At 43.4% G+C, this 19,340-nt stretch overlaps 1 protein-coding gene across 1 annotated transcript in view; it reads right to left on the bottom strand.

Moving 5' to 3' along the window:
• The window catches only part of LOC120369068, an 81,720-nt gene that overhangs the window by 14,425 nt on the left and 47,955 nt on the right, over positions 1 to 19,340 (bottom strand). Inside the window, exons 23-29 of the mRNA XM_039481955.1 lie at positions 18,727 to 18,875; positions 15,925 to 16,093; positions 15,021 to 15,082; positions 14,191 to 14,283; positions 13,501 to 13,561; positions 5,380 to 5,411; positions 2,185 to 2,207 (exon numbers count right to left, since the gene is read on the bottom strand). Coding sequence (XP_039337889.1) covers positions 2,185 to 2,207; positions 5,380 to 5,411; positions 13,501 to 13,561; positions 14,191 to 14,283; positions 15,021 to 15,082; positions 15,925 to 16,093; positions 18,727 to 18,875 — 589 coding nt within the window. The remainder of the gene's footprint in view (positions 1 to 2,184; positions 2,208 to 5,379; positions 5,412 to 13,500; positions 13,562 to 14,190; positions 14,284 to 15,020; positions 15,083 to 15,924; positions 16,094 to 18,726; positions 18,876 to 19,340) is intronic.

The raw sequence follows: 19,340 nt of genomic DNA, 5'->3' as shown, positions 1-19,340 counted from the left end.
GGAGCACTTCAAACATAAAAGATCAGCTGCTGCGTTCTCGTGGGGAGGGAGACTCCCACATGATGCTGTCTCTCTTGTGTGTGAGGGGATGAAAAAGATTGTAGCATAAATCTCACATGGAAAGTCATGAGCCTTCAGTGTAGAATGACCCCCTAGATGTTTTGTTTAGTAGGGTTTTCTCATAGCATCATTTCATCCCATTCCTTATGGCCACATTCAATATCAAAAAAGAGAATTACAGTAAGACTGCAAATTCTACAGGACAATATCCTAGCCACTGGGTTATGAGGTATTCAGGGGTGGAGCACTCTCAAGCTCTTCTGCTGAAGCTGTTCCACTGCACATAAATGATTAGTCACTGGCACAGGGCATAGATGCTGACTCTGGAAAAAAAAATTGTGGGTGGTCACCCCACCAAACAGCTGTTTGGCCATGCCACCAAACAGCTAATTGGCAGATGCTGCCAAACAGATCAGGGAGGTGTTTGGAGGAGGGCAAAGAGCAGTGGCAGAGGGGCGGAGGCCTCAGGGCAGAGCACCCCCAGGGAAAACTAGAAGTTGGCGCCTTTGGCACAGGGTTTTAAACTTGGGCCTCCTACTTTCTAATGAGTTCCCTAGCGACCAGGCCAGAGAGTCAATCTCACTCTCTGGCCTATGACCATGGCAGTCTCTGAGCTACCCCTCCATATGAAAAATTAGGCTGGTTGTGACTGGTTCCTTTACAGCAAATCAGGTGTGCCCCTATGACTCCTTTGACCAAAGTTAAGCATCGTGCTACGGTTAAAAGTGCAATCCCTCTGTTTGAAAGACAGTATTTGACCTTTCAATACTCACAAGAAATTCTCTGCGCCCTTAGGTTGGCTACTAAGGGCAACATTGTTCCCCAGTTTTATAAGCATGATGCTCTCAGGGAAGGCTGCTGTTCATCATTCTTTCCCCTGTATCTTGGAGCTGCAAAATCATGTCTAGAAGACCATGCAGTGGTGCTGCTGCCCAAATTTGCTATTCCATCCCCTCTCTACAAATACATCCTTTTTGTCACAAGGAGCACACTAGCCTCAATTAACTCACTATCTCTGTGTCATTTAAATGACCCAACAAGGAAAAGTAGACATCCTCAAGAATAGGATTCCCGTGCATTTCAATACAATGCTGGCTCATAAGAACGAAGCCTAAGAGCAGGGATCGCAACCAGCACATGCGTGCCCATGAACCAAGACAAAGCTAGTATGTTCACAGAAAGAGGGGAGAACATGCCCCATAAGGACCAGGCTGTGTCTAGCCCAACAGGGCAGTGTAAGAGCCAGGCCCAATCACAGCCCTTCTGTTTGGGGAAGGGTGTCCACTGTTTCCTACACTACTGGGAGTGCAAATATAGGAGGTATGTGGTCTCCTGGAGTTCCCCCCAGATGATGTAGCTCTGCTTGATCCAAACATGGGCCAGTCCCTAAATGACACCATTTGGCCCTAAATTCAGCAAGGTATTTAAGCACTGGCCTAACTTTAAGCACACAAATAGTCCCATTGGCTTCAATGTTTGTAAGAGTACAGTGAAATGAAGGGGAGACACCCCAAGCTGGAGGCACTTACTGAGTTAGGAATTCATTACACGGTGAAGAGGGAAGAGAATGGTTTTGAACAAAAAAATAAATACACTCTTTGGGGCAAGACTGTCTTTCTCTTCCGTGTTTGTACATTGCCTGGTGCACTGGGGCCCTGGTCTATGACTGAGCCTCCTGGGCACTATGATAATACAAATAATAAATAGTAACAATGAATAATCTGTCTCCCTCCCCACCTGTTTCACTGAAGTGTCTTTCCTGCGCTGCAGTCATAGCCAGAAACATACACAGAATAGGGATGTTGGTTGAAATGCTTTGAAACACTGTCACAATAGGAACAATTTTCTCTAGGGAATGAAATCAGATTGCAAAGTTATTTTCTGTCTGCTGAAACATGAAAAGAATATGAATGAGATTACATCTGGCCCTGGGTATATAAGAGAGAAGAAACAGCCTTAACCGGATTCAGTTTTCCTTCAGTGTCCTTCTAAGAAATTTAAAATCCCAAAGAAATCCTGAATCTGGCTAGATGTCTTATAAAAGAAACCACATTCTTGCCTAGCAGAAACAGCTTGCCTTTGATTATTTGGAAACGCATGATTTAATCATTCCATTATGCATACCTTTTCTCAGCTGGTGCCAGAGCCTGAAACAGACAGAGACAAGCATTAGATAAAACAACATGATGTCTAGCTAAGGAGATTGGAGTCAAAGGGTCCAACCCTGCATGGAGCTGAACATCCTCAATGCCATTGACTTCTCTGGGAGGTGCGGGTGCTCAGCACTTCCCAGGAGGTGCTCAGTACTTAGCAAGATTGGGTTTAAAGGGAGCCCTCTCCTCCGAACGGATCCCAGGCTAGATGTCTAAAAATCGTTATCTTCTTATGTAACTTCCCTCCCCCAAAGATCCACAACATGCAAAAAGACCCATGGGCAAAATGACTGGTGCTAACAAGCCACTGTTCACTCACTTTGATTGGCTGGGGCCCATCCCCCATCACTTGTCTGAATAGTGCCCACCTAGTTTATGAGATCTTCCAGGAAGGGACCTGGTCTTCAAACCCTTCTGTAAAACACAGAATGCGCTGTTTGCACCGTACAAATCATAAATAAATTAAAGACTAATTCCCCTTTCTCCACTCACAGCCTGCTAGTCAGTGACAACCCACAACACGGTGCTTTGATTAACAGCAGGCAGTTCATCAGGTGCGGTTAACACACAGTGCTACAATTTTTCCTGCTTGGAATACCTGGTATGCTCCCATCTGCAATGCCAGATCCTTTCCCTTGCTAACTTTAGTGGTAGAGCACAGCTGAGATGCAACCAGGGCCCAGGCAGGCTTATACCAAGAGAAAAAGTTTATTATATCCTTTAACCTCATTGCTGCTAAGAACACTTGAGCTTCCTGGTCTCTGTGGCAATATGCTTTTTAGCACACGACACATCCATGTTTATAATGTTATGTTATTGCATGAATGGGGAACTAGCAAATGGAACATGTGGCTACAAATCTCAGCTTCCTAATTCTTCTGCTCTATGCCATTATGTTTTGGCAGCCATTTTAACCAAATGACCTCAATTGCTAATGAAAAGAAATAATCACTTCTTTAAATCCAGCCGGGAATATCCACATGAGCATGAGCTCATGAAAGATGCCAGTTTGACAACACTGAAAACCTTATCATCTCTGCAAAGGGTAAGTACAACATAAGAAGCAGCAGGACAAACTTCTCATACAATACCCCTAGCTAATGTGCCTCAACCAGCAATCTGGTGTTCTAAAAGGGAAAGGCTCTGTATCTCATTCCCAAGCTCCTACATTCAACCAGATGGTGTTTAAAGGCAACAGACTATCAAGGAGGGCTTAGTTCCCCGACATGTCAGCCAGATGCAAAACGTGCAGAGTATGCCTAGTACTCAGGTGTTTATTGCAGATATCATTAACAGTTCTTGCACACTGGGCACAGGAAGAAACCTGTCCATTTACTGACAGAAGCAGCAATTGCTCAGAAGCTGCAGAGAACAGAAATAATCCCTACCTTTACAAACATAAAAATAAAAATAAAAAAGAAAGCAAAGCTTCACAGCAGCATGGTTCTGAAAATGAACGGAATGACTTAGCTAGACCTGAGATCAGAGTTCTGTGTCTTTCATACAGGAATCATGAAGGAATCAATAGCACTCAATGCAGAGCGACGAGCTGCCTTTCTGACATTCATTTAGGTTTTGGTAACGTTGTCAGTTCTAACTCCACACATGCAGAATCCTGAACTCAGAGCTGTCAGTTTTCAACAAGAGTATTTTGTTTTTTAAATGAATGTATGTATCATTTTGAAGCCCAAACGTGCCTCCAGCCCAGGACTTTGGATCTCAAATCATTTTGATATTTAAAATGAAAAGCATTTAAGTTCAACTTTAAATTACAACGTGGAAGGGCTGCAGAAAAGCCTCTTTCTGCAAGCACTGCTGAAACCAAAAGAGGTCCTCTTGCTAACAGGCTACAGCCACTGGACTTGAACACATCGGAGTCTGGGAAAAGGGGCTTTAGTTCTGGAAACACTTTCCCCTCTTGGTCTGAAAGAACCCAAATCTGTTGATCCTCTCCACACAATGTAAATCCCCTTTATTTGAGTAGACTCTCTCTCTAAAGTAGTTACATGGTACCCATTACTGCAGCATCTAAACATCTCATCTCTTTCATGTATTTCTTCTCACAACAACCTTGTGAGGTAGGGCCAGGGGCGGCTCCAGGCCCCAGCACGCCAAGCGCGTGCTTGGGGCAGCAAGCTGCGGGGGGCGCTCTGCCGGCGCCGCGAGGGCGGCAGGCAGGCTGCCTCCAGCGGTTTACCTGTGGAGGGTCCGCTGGTCCCACGGCTTCGGTGGACCTCCCACAGGTGTGCCGGAGGCAGCCTGCCTGCCGTGCTTGGGGTGGCAAAATACCTAGAGCCGCCCCTGGGTACGGCAGGGCTATATTATCCCTGTTTTATAGGTGAGGAACTGAAGCACAGACATATTAAGTACTAAGCAACTTGCCAAGGATTACGCTGCTCCTGTATTTTCCACTCCATTCATCTGATGAAGTGGGTTATAGCGCACGAAAGCTTATGCCCAAATAAATGTGTTAGTCTCTAAGGCGCCACAAGGACTCCTCATTGTTTTTGCTGATACAGACTAACATGGCTACCACTCTGACACAGGTAGTTTGTGGCACAGCAAAGAATTAAACCCTGTTCTCTTGAGTGCTAGGTTAGAACCCTAACCACTGCTCCATCACTCCCACATGAGTACATTTGTTATTTTTATCAACTCATGTTGAGGTTGAATCAGTTTCTCTTTGATTGATATTGGCTCCCCAGTTCTTGCATGTTTCCGGTAAACATGCCCAGATAGATTATTACAGATAAACAGCAAGAGTGCTATTAATCAAATGAATTACTGACTCCAGGACCAGTAAACATCCACTACAATCAGAATGATCTTGCAAATAGGTGCCAAGCCAATTTATACCACCTCAACAGCAACCTCTATAAGTGAAGCTGGAGCTCTGGTGGACTCCAAAGTGAATCTGTCCAATCTATGTCAGCAGGGGCCAGGGTGGCATTGCATGGATCCTTGTCTAAGGGAACTGGGTTTTAAATTGGAGAAACACAATCTTCAGGGAGTCAGATAGGAAACACTCTGGGGTTCTTAAAAAATCTGAACATGCATAACAGCAATACCATGAGTTATATTTCCAAAGCAGAAATTCTGGTCATAAAAGCCCTTGGAACATATTCCCAGTGATAAATACACCCCACCCTCTTTGTTTATCACATACCTCAGGTGGAGGAGTAGGAATCATTTTCTCTCCTGGCACAGAGAGGGGAAAAAAATAGAAAAATAAGTAGGAGCCAACACGACAAAAGATTTTATAATCTCCAGCTACTAATGTTACTTGCACGTTTCTTCTGCCTTAGCATTTCTGCCCCGTCTCATGTTCCCCAGCATATAATTCACAATAGTGCATAAACACTGGCCTGACTTTTTAGAAACATAAAGCACTGAGTGTGTTACTCTCCATATAAAACAAATGGCATTTTTGCTCATGTTATCACAAAAATAGGGATGGGCCCAAAAACCCTCAATTTAGGATTGAAATCCAAACATAGAGATTAATTTTGCAGCTGGTCCATATTTTTATAATGGACTGAAATAAACATCTGGAATGAAACACCCCTGAACTTTGGTGTGCTTGAAAATCCTGATCCAAGTTTTTCATCTTGGGACCACCTCTACTCTGACCGCCTCTAATACAAAATGTCAGTGATTCTACATGTACAAGTGCATTTGAATCTCTCCAAACATGAGATGCTAGCCAGCCAACTGGCCTATCCAGGAAAATAAGTAGTTTGCTGCTTGCAACAGTACACACAAAAATGGGGCGGGGGATGAAGAGTGGGGAACTTCATGCCCTTTGGGGGCTATTACTGGAAGCTCTACTTTCAGGAGATAAAAGGGGATTAACCCAGAGAAGACACAGGTAGACAACATTTAAGCACTTGAACAACTCAATACAACATTAGTCCAGGCAGGAGTCTATTAACAGTGTCTGATGGAAGCAATTGTATTATTTATTAAACTGACAAGATCAATCGGCTGCTTTATACCAGTATAAAGAGAGCTATTGTACTTTCATGTCCTTTTAAACACAGAGAATAAAGTGTTCCCTGGGGTGCTTTCATGAGCTGCCTTCGATTGAGAGTTCTTAGAACATTTGATATTGTCAGAGATCAGCTTGCCAGAATCCCAACTGGATTTGCACCTTTCACAAAAGAAATGAGGATGACAGCAATTATAATTAAAAGTAGGCTGGAGGATGAAGGACCTTTCCTGATGAGTACTTTACTTACTGTACCTAAAGGCTAGGCTGTCAAACCTGGGGGAACTGACCTGCTTTTACATCGTTGGCAAAAATGTCAGAATTGGCATCATACTATCAGTAACTGATGCCAAGATGTTGTTTCTCTTCTCAGAGTGCTAATTTTCGGGAGATGTTTGTGCTGCTTTATAGAATGTCAGCAATACAAAGGAACAGAGTACTGCCTAACTCTGAGAAGTAGACAGTCCATGACATATGTCAGAGTTTACATGGAGGTGTAAATTATCAGAATAAGACTAAGTATTTCACACCCCCTGTTCAAAATACAAAAGGAAATGCCTTTGCACAACATCTCTGATCTACAAAGCACTATGCAATTTGGATCCTGGCTACCTTAGCCACTGTCTTTTTCATCATGTTTTATCCCAATGGTTGAGATCAGCAAGGGTGCATCAGCTAGAAAAGCCTAGATTAAAAGGTCTGGGAGCTGGTGCCACAGGGTTCTCAGTAACAGGCTTTTGACTCTGGAGTTTGTTTTCCTCATTGGCCTGACAGAGCCTGAGTTGGCTAATATCAAGGGCATGCTGTTAAGTCTGTTACCCAAACCTTTGTCAGAAGGGGTGAGATGGGAAGGGCTGAGTCTCTGTAGTATTTGGGGGGATAATTTCCTTTTCAGTTTTCATTTTGCACCCAATCCTGCCCCCCATGGAAGTCAATGGTAACATTCCCAATGACATCAGTGGGACTAGGACTGGCTTCCTTCCGTCATTTTAGATCCTGATGTATGTGATTTGATACTTTTGTGCACACACCAAGAGGTGTGTTTTATAAACTGTAAAATAATAACTAGTTATTTGGGGTGGATAAAGGCTGTTAGTTCCAACAGCATTTGCACTGAATTTTGACAGTGATAGCATTCATGCAAAAAAAAAATGAACATCATTCTGGGATGTATTAGCAGGAGTGTTGTAAGTAAGAAACGAGAAGTAATTCTTCTGCTCTACTCCGTGCTGATTAGGCCTCAACTGGAGTATTGTGTCCAGTTCTGGACACCACATTTCAGGAAAGATGTGGACAAATTGGAGAAAGTCCAGAGAAGAGCGACAAAAATGATGAAAGGTCTAGAAAACATGACCTATGAACAGGGGCGGCTCTAGAAAGTAGGCTGCCCCAAGCAGCGCGGTGCGCTGCGCCCCCTTCCCCGGTCCCGCGGCGGGTCCCCTCTTCCCGCGGCTCCGGTTGAGCTCCCGCCGGTATGCCTGCGGCAGGTCCACCGGAGCCCGGGACGAGCGGGAGCCGCGGGAAGAGGGGACCCGCCGCAGACATGACTGCGGCAGGTCCACCGGAGCCAAATGCCGCCCCCCCGGGAAAGGGCCGCCCCACGCGCCTGCTTGGCGCGCTGGTGTCTAGAGCCGCCCCTGCCTATGAAGGAAGATTGAAAACATTGGGTTTGTTTAGTCTGAAAAAGAGAAGACTGAGAGGGGACATGATAACAGTTTTCAAGTACATAAAAGGTTGTTAAAAGGAGGAGGGAGAAAAATTGTTGTTCTTATCCTCTGAGGACAGGACAAGAAGCAATGGGCTTAAACTGCAGCAAGGGAAATTTAGGTTGGACATTAGGAAAAACTTCCTGTCAGGGTGGTTAAGCACTGGAATAAATTGCCTAGAGAGGTTGTGGAATCTCCATCACTGGAGATTTTTAAGAGCAGGTTAAACAAACACCTGTCAGGGATGGTCTAGATAATACTTAGTCCTGCCATGAGTGCAGGGGACTGGACTAGATGACCTCTCGAGGTCCCTTCCAGTCCTATGATTCTATGAAAAGAAATTTCTATGCTGTCATGGAACTTTCTGAAAATCTGAATGCCACCGTTATCCCATACTTCTAGATAATAGATCAACAGAAATGTATACCACTACTATGAAGCCAGAAAATTAACTTTAGGAAGCACCAAAACCACTGGGGCATAGGGACACAGGTCCTCTTCATAAAGGCCTTATTCGTCTCTATAATCTGATAACTCTCAGTATATTGGCCTAGCAGAATCAGAGCTTTCTTTGCCGCTCCATTAATCTCACTCCAGCTGGACCAGCAGTTGCTGAGCACCGTCACGCTTTCCACATCCGCTCTGGAAGATTAGACTGCTACATTTGCAGCTCACCCTAAGAAGAGACTGATGGCTAGACTCTGATCTCAGGTATAGCTGAGTATCATAGAATCATAGAATCTCAGGGTTGGAAGGGACCTCAGGAGGTCATCTAGTCCAACCCCCTGCTCAAACCAGGCTTTGTCAAGCTTTGACCTTAAAACCTCTAACTAGTGAAAAAGTTCAACCTAAAACCTCCCCTCTGCAACTTGAGACCATTACTCCTTGTTCTGTCATCTCTCCTTTCTTCCAACACGAGATCTAGATCCATCCATCCTCTTCTTGACCCCCTTTCAGGTAGTCCCTCTCTTCTCTTCTCTCCTCATTCTTCTCTTTCTCCTCTTCAGCCCTCATTCCTCCTCCCTCAGCCTCTCCTCATAGCCCCTGTGCTCCAGCCCCTGTTTTCCTCTTTCTTGTCTCTTCCTCTCATCCTGTCCACATCCCTTCTGTACAGTTACACCCAATGCCAACTCACCAGCCTCAGAGGTGCTGGAATGAGGGTGATGAGTATCATGAATGATCTGCTGGATCTCCCTGCTGGAAATGTCAAATAACATTACCACCCAAATGCCATTAGGGCACACAACAGACACACTGTACTCTTCATATTCAGCTTTTCCCTAGGTAAACCCTAGGTCCTTTTCTGCACTGCTGACTGCCTGCCTCCCTAGTCTGTAGTGTAGCAGTGCATTTCTTTTCGTCCCTAGTGTCCTAGGACTGCACTTCTTCTTCATCATTCTTCTCATTTTATTTCTTTTTTTCTCTTAATCTGTCTCTGGTCCTCTGTATCCCTATCCTCCCCCCCACCCTACCATCCCTCCTCCTCCCAGTTTAGTAGTGTCAAAACTTGCTGGGTGCATCCCCCATCCACCATCCTCAGATAGAATGAATGAATTGAATAAAAATAAACCCAGCACCCACCCACCTTCTCCCTGATACATACTGGCTGCCAAACTGACACCATTGATCACTATCACTACGTTTGACCCCGACCATCAGCCTTTTTTCCACCCTACCTCCCATTCCCATCCCCAGCACAGACTTCTTTACTTTGCTAAAGAATGAGACTGACTGCTGTATCAAAAGCTTTAAAGTCCAGAAATAATAGCACATCACTGCTTTCCCCCCACAGAGCACAGGTTTCATCATCTCAGGCAATTAGGTTAGTAGGGCAGCATGACCTTGCTTGTGTGAAATCCATGCTGACTGTCTGATCACTTTCCCCTCCTTTAAGTGGTATGATTTTTGTGTGACTACTGACTGACTGGGCCTCCTTCTCTTCTTCCTTCCTCCTTCTTTTTTCCTTTTGATTTTTTAAGATGGGCTTTTTCCAGTCATCCCAGTCCTCCCCGATTTTTTTGATTGATTTTTTTTAATGGCCATGGGCATGCAATCTCATCTCCAATCACCCCTTAGCCTTAGCGGATTCAGCCATCCGGCCCCACGCCAGCTTGCTTGCTTAGCTCCTCCTACTTTCCTAACTACTTCTCTTTTCACAGAGACCCTGGCTGGTCTCCTCCCATACTGTGCTGCAGGCTGCAGCTGTCTGAGCTGCCTGACTCTGTGAAGAAAGAAAAAAAAAAAAAAAAAAGTACACTCCCTCCTCATCCTCTCTGTCACTAGGTTCCCTTCCCTCCCAGCTCAGGGGCCCTCCTTTTTCTTGACTTCTTTCCTGTTGCTAACATACCCCCTAAAGACTTCCTTAACATCTCCCTAACATCTGGCAAGCCAAGTGTGCCAAGTGTGTCCTAATTTCACATTTCACACCTGCATGCCTGAGCAATACTTTTACTCTCCTCCTTGTCCAATCTTCCCTTTCCCTAAGCTGTTTTTTTTTTTGTTTTTAAGCAAGGAAGGATTTGTTTCACTGTTAAGCCAAGCTGCCATGCCATTTTTTTTTTCTTACACACACATCGGGTGTGTGTGTTCAACCTCAATAAGGTTTCTTTAAAAATACAGCAGCTTTCCTCGACTCCTTTCCCCATCATGTTATTCTCCCAGACCTTGCCCCCACCAGTTCTGAGGAGTCGAAGTCTGCTTTTCTGAAGTCAGTAAATCCAGAGTAACTCTATTAAGCTCAAATCTATGGAGCTACTCTGAATGTACACTGTTAATAAGCTCTTTATTTCACCTCACATCAAACCCAGTTCTCTTGCTTGCTGCTGCCAGGCTCTTACTGGTAACAGAGAAAAATAAGGCCTTTTATGATGGGGCCTATTCAGCTGGGAGGTTTGAATTTCATGACCTGACTACTTTCCCGCACCCCAATCTCAGGAACAAAGGCAAACAGAGCTGAATGGGATGCTTTGCCTCTGTTCAATTATATTCCCCTTTAGCCCTCTATTTCCCCTCTAATTCCAACCCTTGTGGAATACAATGGCCTGGGCCTTAGCCAATAGGAGTCGTCATGAAAGCACAAAGAGTGAAGGATCCCCTGCTCCAAGCTTCATTTCTGAATGTGCAACAGACTGTTGCCAAATAACTGTATTTTTCTGTAATATAAATATTTGTATATGCAATCTCCAGTCTGCCTCTTGTGGCAGAGCTCTGACCTTGCTCCTGTGGGTCCTGTGCTTCTAGGCGGTTTATGCTAGCCTCAGTGGCTCACTGTGACCCTCCACGTAGCCCTTCTCTCTCTAGGGCCAGGGTTACAGTCTACTGAGCCCTTTTCATCCTAGGCTGCAAGGAGGTTGGTGAGAGAACTCCCACAGTCTCTGTTCAGCCTCCTGTCCTGACAGGGACCTGACTTCCCCTTCCAGGAGATGTTCCTGTAGTGGTGGGTTGGGGGGAACCCAGGCCCACCCTCTACTCCGGGTTCCAGCCCAGGGACCCTAATGGTAACAGTTGTTGGCAGCCAACCTTTTACTGCCAGAGTTGCTACATTTCCCTGGGCCACTTCCCCACAGCTCTCCTGTTTCTCCCTTCTTCACCCTTACCTTAGGGCTCCTTTAACAATGGTTTTAGGGTCTCTTCAGTAACCAGCCCTTCAGCCGCACTTCCTCTCCCCTGGCTCCCTGACTCCCCTGCCTGACTGGAGTGAGCCCTTTTTATAGTATCAGCAGGGCCTTAATTAGAGTCAGGTGGTCACATTAACTGAATGGCCTCATCTGACTTTTTACAGATTAATTAGAGTCAGGTGTTCTCATTAGCCTGGAGCAGCCCCTGCTCTGGTTAGTCAGGGAACAGAAAACTGTTAATCCAGTGGCCAGTATATCTGCCTTCTGCTGTTCTGCTGTACCCAACTGGCCTGGGTCTATCACACTCTGCTTTATCCCCACTGAATCTAATGGGCCTCGTGGCCAGTGTTCAATATCAGTGAGACTCTGGGGTCAGTTAATATAGAAAGGTTTGTGCTTTAGAACAAGGTTTAAAAACAAGCAGGGCCTGTGCTCCACCTTCAGGTCAGTGAAGGACATTGCATGGCAATAATGTTTTGACAAATGTTTGGCTGAAGAATTAGTACAGCTCTTGGGAGGGCAAAGGCATTTGTTAGAAACTTCTAAAACACTAATCATTCTCGGTCAATGGAACAGACCATTCCTGGTTCAAAAACAGAGTTGCAAATTTACTAAACACTAGTCATTAAATTCTGCCCAATTTATGCACCAGGCAATTGCATTGGAGACAACAGATTGTAAACCAAGAGAATTTTAGAAAGAATACATCATATTTCAACAAACCTGAGGCCCTTTAGAATTTCATAGTTGCCACATATCTACTTCATGGCTGTCACTAGATGACACTGTGGTCATTCAGAACATCCCAACAACAGCGGAGATAATAGAATACAGATTTTCCTGCTCCAAAGCTCATAGAGACCCTTCTTTAGCTGGTAGCACTATAAGGTCTGACTGTAACACTGAACAGTTCTAATTCCATTGTGGCAATGACTTGGGATAGAGATCTGTTAAATCATCTAGATTTGTCAGGAAGCTGCTGATATTGGGCACCTGCTCCTATCTCTCGCTTTCACTGGGAGAGCAGGGGAGCTATGTGGAGAAGCTGGCTGCATCACTCTAGTTAGAGTTCTTGAAGGATTGCCGTAGGATTCGAACGGCTTGTCTATATGGGGAGTTATTCTGTAATAAGAATTCCAGGTTAACTCCTTGTCTGGACATTCTTATTCTGGAATCAGACTGTTTTATTCTGAGTGAGATTAGATTCCAAAATGGATTAAGAGTGCCTTATTCATAAATGGATTAAACCAATTCAGAATAAGGCATTCTTATTCTGCAATAAGAGCATCCATATATGTAGTAAATCAAGAATAGTTAATCCATACCCTATTTTATTCCAGATTAATTTTCATGTGTAGATAAACACTTAATCAGAGAGACTCCTAGGAGTCCTACTAAGGATCTAACTATAGAGATCCTGTCTACAGCATATTTTCCAGCTCATCCAAAACTATAGATATGTGGCTAGGCAATATGATATATAGAGTGGAGCTATGTAGGCATTCACTCTAGCCATATTTCTATGACTGTCAGCAGTTGAGGACCATGCTTTAGGCATGTTTGCTACAGTCAGGAATTACATTGTGGGGGAGATGAGGAAAATCAAGGAGGGGAAAAGGTTAGTGAGGAAACCCTGGGGAACCAAAGAAAAGCAGGAGAAGGGTAGATACTTGGTAGGGGGGCAAAAGAGAAAGTGTGCAAATAAGTCACTGTATGTTCAAACATCCAAATTACATCGCTGCATGATGTATAAGGCTCCAGATTTCTGGGCCTGCAGTTTTATCAGGTATGATGGTATTCAACCATTTATACTATTTATTAAATTATAGAAGAATTTTAGTTCCTATAAGGTTCATCACGAGTTATTTGATTCATTACTGGAAAATATCTATTGGGATGACATTGTGAAAAAGGGAATGTTACTGCCTACCATTTCAAGTGCAAACTTGTAATAGAGTTGGAATATCCGACCTCACCTATAGGAATAGCCGAATGGGCCCGGGAGACAGTCTTGGGGTCTCTAGCCATCATGACATTCTGATTTAAAAAAAAGAAATCAACATTTTTCTTTTTTTAATAAACGAGCAGGGAGGTACAATACAGTAGGTTGGCCAAACTTTACCCAGCACAGGCCACAAGAGCCTCAGCACAGTAACTAATGTGAATTAAATGGGGCAGATTGTAGTTGTCTGGCAATTAATACAGAGGAGATGAGATCTGTGGAGACTACAGGTTCATGCATGTAATACTCCATCTTGAATGTAGGGACATTGCACTATTAATCTGCCAAGTTTGTTAATATTAGCTATAGAATTTCTCTCTCTCCCCCAATTCTGTTGGCATGGGCAATTCTGGAAAAATCTGCGAGATAGCCTGATTCACATGAAAACATTAATCATTTGTTTAATGAATCTGAGTTAAGATTTGTACTTAGGTCCTTCAGAAGCAAAACTTGATTCTTTTCTGACTTATCATCTTATAGAATCACTGATTTAAAAGAGCCTTCTGTATATTATTAATATTCATTAGTTTTCTGAATGAATAAAAATCTTCCACTGTGAAACTGGAATCTAAATGGATCACCGAGCTCTCTCTCCTGCCATCCAACAGCAGTTGAGGTAAATTGGTAACATTTTTGGGAGAGCACCTACGTTTGCAACAGGTACCTGTGTCTCTGAGGAAAATCTTTTATGTTTTGGTGTATGTGTCTTTCTCAGACCTGCACCGTCTGAACTGGATAATTTCCCGGGCACAAGCTTCTAAATCATAATTAAAATAAGACAAGTTTAAGAACATACTATATAAGAGCAAACTCCATGAGTAGGTAAACATCCTGTTTAGTAGCAAGGAATATATTTTTAAATCATATTAAATTGCTATGGGTTTTTATTAGAGATGGGCCCAATCAGAACCTGAGATCTGAACCCCTGAGTTTTGGGGATGCTCAAAATCCAGATCTGCATTTGGACTTTTGTGGGTTGAGCCCATCTGTAGTCTATTACACAATCAACTATGTTAAAAGATCATTAAGGTTGCAAAGGCAAGCACTCAAAGTTAGAATATACCAAAATTAAGGTTGTCTGTGTGACCCAATCTGGCTTCCATGTACATTTGCATTCTAATACAGTCTTTAATTGCATGATCACATACTATGCTATTTTTTCCACAGGGCCCCTGCCTCCTTCAGTGCACAGAATTCATGGTGCTCATGAAGATGAGCAGTTATTTAATATTTTATGTTCTCCTTAATGTTTAAAGTGTGACACTAAGACTTATTTATTGCACACTGTTCACACCCTATTCTGAGTACAGAATTATTATTTTCCTCTTGGACTTTTCTATAGCACTTATCATTAATGTATCTTAGCTACCAATTTTAGGATTGTTGTATGAACTTAAGAAAAATCCTTCAGAAATAGTAATCAATGTTTATGACATGAGTCATTGCGAATGCCCCACTAATACCAACTGTAGCATTTATGGTGATGGAGAATACCTTTTCTTTGCCACATGGAAATCTGTCGCTCTTTGAAGCTTTTTTCTTCCTTTTTTCAGAACCTTCAGAACAGGGACAACAAGAACCTGTAATGTGACTCATTTCTGTGAGGACTGTCTGTGTGGGCATGGGTGCGTGGATCAGGAAAGAGAGAGCAGAGCTGAACTGTGCACTGAGTGCTGAAGAAGCGCTCTGTGTAAGCTCGAAAGTTTCTCTCTCACCAACAGAAGTTGGTCCAATAGAAAAGATATTATCTCACCCTCCTATCTCTCTTATATCCTGGCACCAACAAGGCTACAACAACACTGCTGAGTGAATAACAGATCTAGAAGGCATTTTTCAAATATGGGGCAAATCCTGCTCCTTATTCATGTACGTACTCCCACTGAAGTCAGATCTTGCATGAGTAAAGCAAGCAGAATTTGAACAATACTCATGCTCCATCTCTAATCAAGTAATTACATGTTAGTATAATAATAATTTTCCCTTTTGTAGCATCTTCCATCAGATCTCAAAACACTACCAACACGAGTCTGACGAAGTGGGTACTCACCCACGAAAGCTTATGCTCCAATACGTCTGTTAGTCTATAAGGTGCCACAGGACTTTTTGTCGCTTACTACCAACATGAATTAATTAAGCCTCATAATGCTTCATGTAAGCATTATGTATCCATTTTATAGATAGAAAAGTTGAGGCACAGACAGTTTAAATGACTTGGCCATGGCTACCAGGGAAGTCAGTGGCAGACCCAGGAGTAGAGCTCAAGACCCAGATTCTGCACTATTAAAGTCAATGTAAGTTTTGCCACTGATTTCAACAAGCGTAGGCTCATGCCTGGGGAGAATATCTGTAGAACTATGATATACAATAAAAGCCAACAGTAAAAGAAGACTTTTAATACCTGTTTTTCTCTTCATCTGTAAAGTCTGAGTTTTGTCCAAACAGAAATCTCCCTCTGTTAGAAGATTTGTTCCCTCCTTGTCGGCTTCTTCACTGACTTGCTGCTGTTCAGTGCTTGGGATTTGATGTAGTGATTCTGTATTGGGGGATTCACTCTCAGTTTCAGCAACCTGAACAAAAATAAAGCAGGCAAGTGTTGGTTGTTAGGGGTAGGAAAATGCCCAATCAACCCCCGCCCCCATATCCCTTATTTTTGAAACTATCAGCTTGCAACATAGCAAATCCAATCAGTACTGATTAAGGGCAAAATCCTCCTCTCAGAACCACATTGCAGATCTTGCCTTCAGTATTCTGTGGTCTCTACCACTGTGGATCTCACTGTCAGGAGTTTCTATGTATAAAAAAAGCCCAATAAGCAAACTGAGATCTGTTATATTGAGATAAAATAAAAACATTTGCCCTAAATCCAGGCAATTAGAACAATATTCCATTAAAATAGCCTTTGGCTGCCTTTCCATAATTCTCTGCAATGCTGCTTGTAAAACCCACTGCTGTATCATAGACTCATGCCCTTTAAGGTCAGAAGGGACCATTGTGATGATCTAGTCTGACCTCCTGCACATTGCAGGCCACAGAACCTCACCTACCCACTCCTATAATAGACCCCGAACCTCTGGCTGAGTTACTGACACCCTCAAATCATAGTTTAAATACTTCTAATGACAGATTATTCACCATTTACATTAGTTTAAACCTGCAAGTGACCCGTGCCCCATGCTGCAGAGGAAGGCAGCCCACCCCCATCCCCAGGGTCTCTGCCAATCTAACCCAGGGAAAAATTCCTTCCTGACCCCAAATATGGCGATCAGTTAGACCCTGAGCATGTGGGCAAGACCCACCAGGCAGATACCTGGGAAAAAATTCTCTGGATAACTCAGAGCCCTTCCCATATAGCTTCCTATCTCCAGCCATCGGGGATTTTTGATACTGGCAGTCGCTGATGGGCCACATGCCATCACAGGCAGTCCCATCATACCATCTCCTCCATAAACTTATCAAGCTCAGTCTTAAAGCCGGTTAGGTTTTTTGTCCCCCCCTTCCCTCCCCACCGTTCCCCTTGGCAGGGCTGTTCCAGAACTTCACTCCTCTGATGGTTAGAAACCTTTGCCTAAGTTTGAGCTTAAACTTGTTGATGGCCAGTTTACAGCCATTTGTTCTTGCGTCCACATTGGTGCTTAACTTAAGTAACTCCTCTCCCTCCCTGGTGTTTATGCCTCTGATGTATTTATAAAGAGCAATCATATCTCCCCTCAGCCTTCTTTTGTTTAGGCTAAACAAGCCAAGCTCTTTGAGTCTCCTCTCAAAAGGTAGGTTTTCCATTCCTCGGATCATCCTAATAGCCCTTTTCTGCACCTGTTGCAGTTTGAATTCATCTTTCCTAAACATGGGAGACCAAAACTGCACACAGTATTCTGGATGAGGTCTCACCAGTGCCTTCTATAATGGTACAAACACTTCCCTGTCTCTACTGGAAATACCTCACCTGCATCCTAGCTCTACTTTAGCGTTTTTCATGGCCACATCACATTGATGGCTCATAGTCATCCTGTGATCAACCAATACACCCAGGTCTTTTTCCTCTGTCACTTCCAACTGGTAAGTCCCCAGCTTATAGCAAAAATTATTGTTAGTCCCTAAATGCATGACCTTGCACTTTGCACTATTTAATTTCATTTGATTTCTATTACTCCAGTTTACAAGATCATCCAGATCTTCTTGTGTGATATTCCAGTCCTCCTCCGCATTGGCAATACTTCCCAATTTTGTGCCATCTGCAAATTTTTTTAGCTTACTTCCACTTTTTCTGCTAAGGTCAGAAATATAATAAAATTGGTCCCAAGACTGATCCCTGAGGAACTATACCCATAACCTCCCTCCAGCCTGACAGTTCACCTTTCAGTATGGCCTGTTGTAATCTCCCCTTTAACCAGTTTCTTATCCACCATTCAATTCTCATATTAACCCCCATCTTCTCCAATTTAACTAATAATTTCCCATGTGGAACTGTATCAAATGCCTTACTGAAATCCAGGTACATTAGATCAATCTACTGCATTTTCTTGTCTAAAATTCAATTATTTTCTCAAAGAAGGAGATCAGGTTTGTCTGGCATGATCCACCTTTTGTTAAGCCATGTTGTATTTTATACCAATTACCATTCACCTCTATGTCCTTCACTACTTTCTCTTTCAAAATTTCTTCCAATTTTTGTTCAAATTTTGAACAGTATCAACTGCACTGACTTTTATTCAGTGAAAGGGTTAGTATTTGTGGTTTCATTCCAGTGCTGTGAAGAAAAAAACCCTAAAAAACATTTATATTATTAAACTGTACCCTGCATTTGAAATGTAATCCCAGGGATTAAAATAGTAACATTCCCAAGTTACTTTCTGTGATAGTAAATGTACAAGGCAGTAACAGGCATTCTTGATAAGAGGCAAGTCAGGCTAAATTCCCAGGCACAGAATTTACTTGTACTCTAAGTTCTTCCAGCAGGTGTCCCCACAACAAGACAGAATTATGATGAATTTATTATGAACTCTAAGTACGCTAGCTGTGTGTCACAAGGCCCGAGTTTAATCAATGCATTTGAGAAGGGACCTCAAAATGATGTTGCCAAAATAACTTGAGTCATCAGCATTTCTGCTTTCCACCGTGATAAAGGCAGGTGTTGTGTTGAAGGAAGTCACACATGACATACTGTTGGACTCTGTACAGCAGTGTGAAATGGTTTCATACAAACCTCTTCCTCCGGCTGGGCCTCTAAACATACACTGGGTGGAGAAGAACATGGGGAGATTCCAAACTCAGGTATTTCCAAAGCCACAGCCCCTGCAGGTCTGGGGCCAGGCAAGTATTTCATATCATCAGTCAGGATCATTCTTTCAGAGACTGGGAGAAAAGAGCAAAGACTGCTTTAGTTATACCTTTTGCTACTGCACCCTATACACGTTAAGATAATGTTATAGGGAAGTTTTCTGACAGGCTGGAAAACAGGCCTTATTAGAGTAAGAAGGGATCTCAGGATGTTGAGAATCAGTATTTCAAAAGACAGGATGCTTAATAAATGCACCTGAGAGCGTCTGGTGCTCTCCACACATTTCCCCCCTGGTCCGCACACAAACTTTTTTTTCCTTTTAATGGGCTTCACATGACACACACCCCCTCCACACACACAGCTCAGTGGCAGCTATTTGGGGGGCGGAGGGATGGGGAGGGGAGAGGAGTGGAGGCTCTTAGCCGTCTCCAAACATCTACATTCCTATTTAAGGGATGACTTGCTGCCCACTCCTCTCCATCTGGTGCTTTACAGGAGGAGAGGGCAGTCAGAAAGCCCACTCCCCCATTAACTACCAT

The sequence above is a fragment of the Mauremys reevesii genome, linkage group 7 (genome assembly GCF_016161935.1).
Source record: "Mauremys reevesii isolate NIE-2019 linkage group 7, ASM1616193v1, whole genome shotgun sequence".
Classification (NCBI taxonomy): Eukaryota; Metazoa; Chordata; order Testudines; family Geoemydidae; genus Mauremys; species Mauremys reevesii.
The sequence above is the reverse complement of the archived record's forward strand: the minus strand, read 5'-3'. Positions and strand labels throughout refer to the sequence as shown.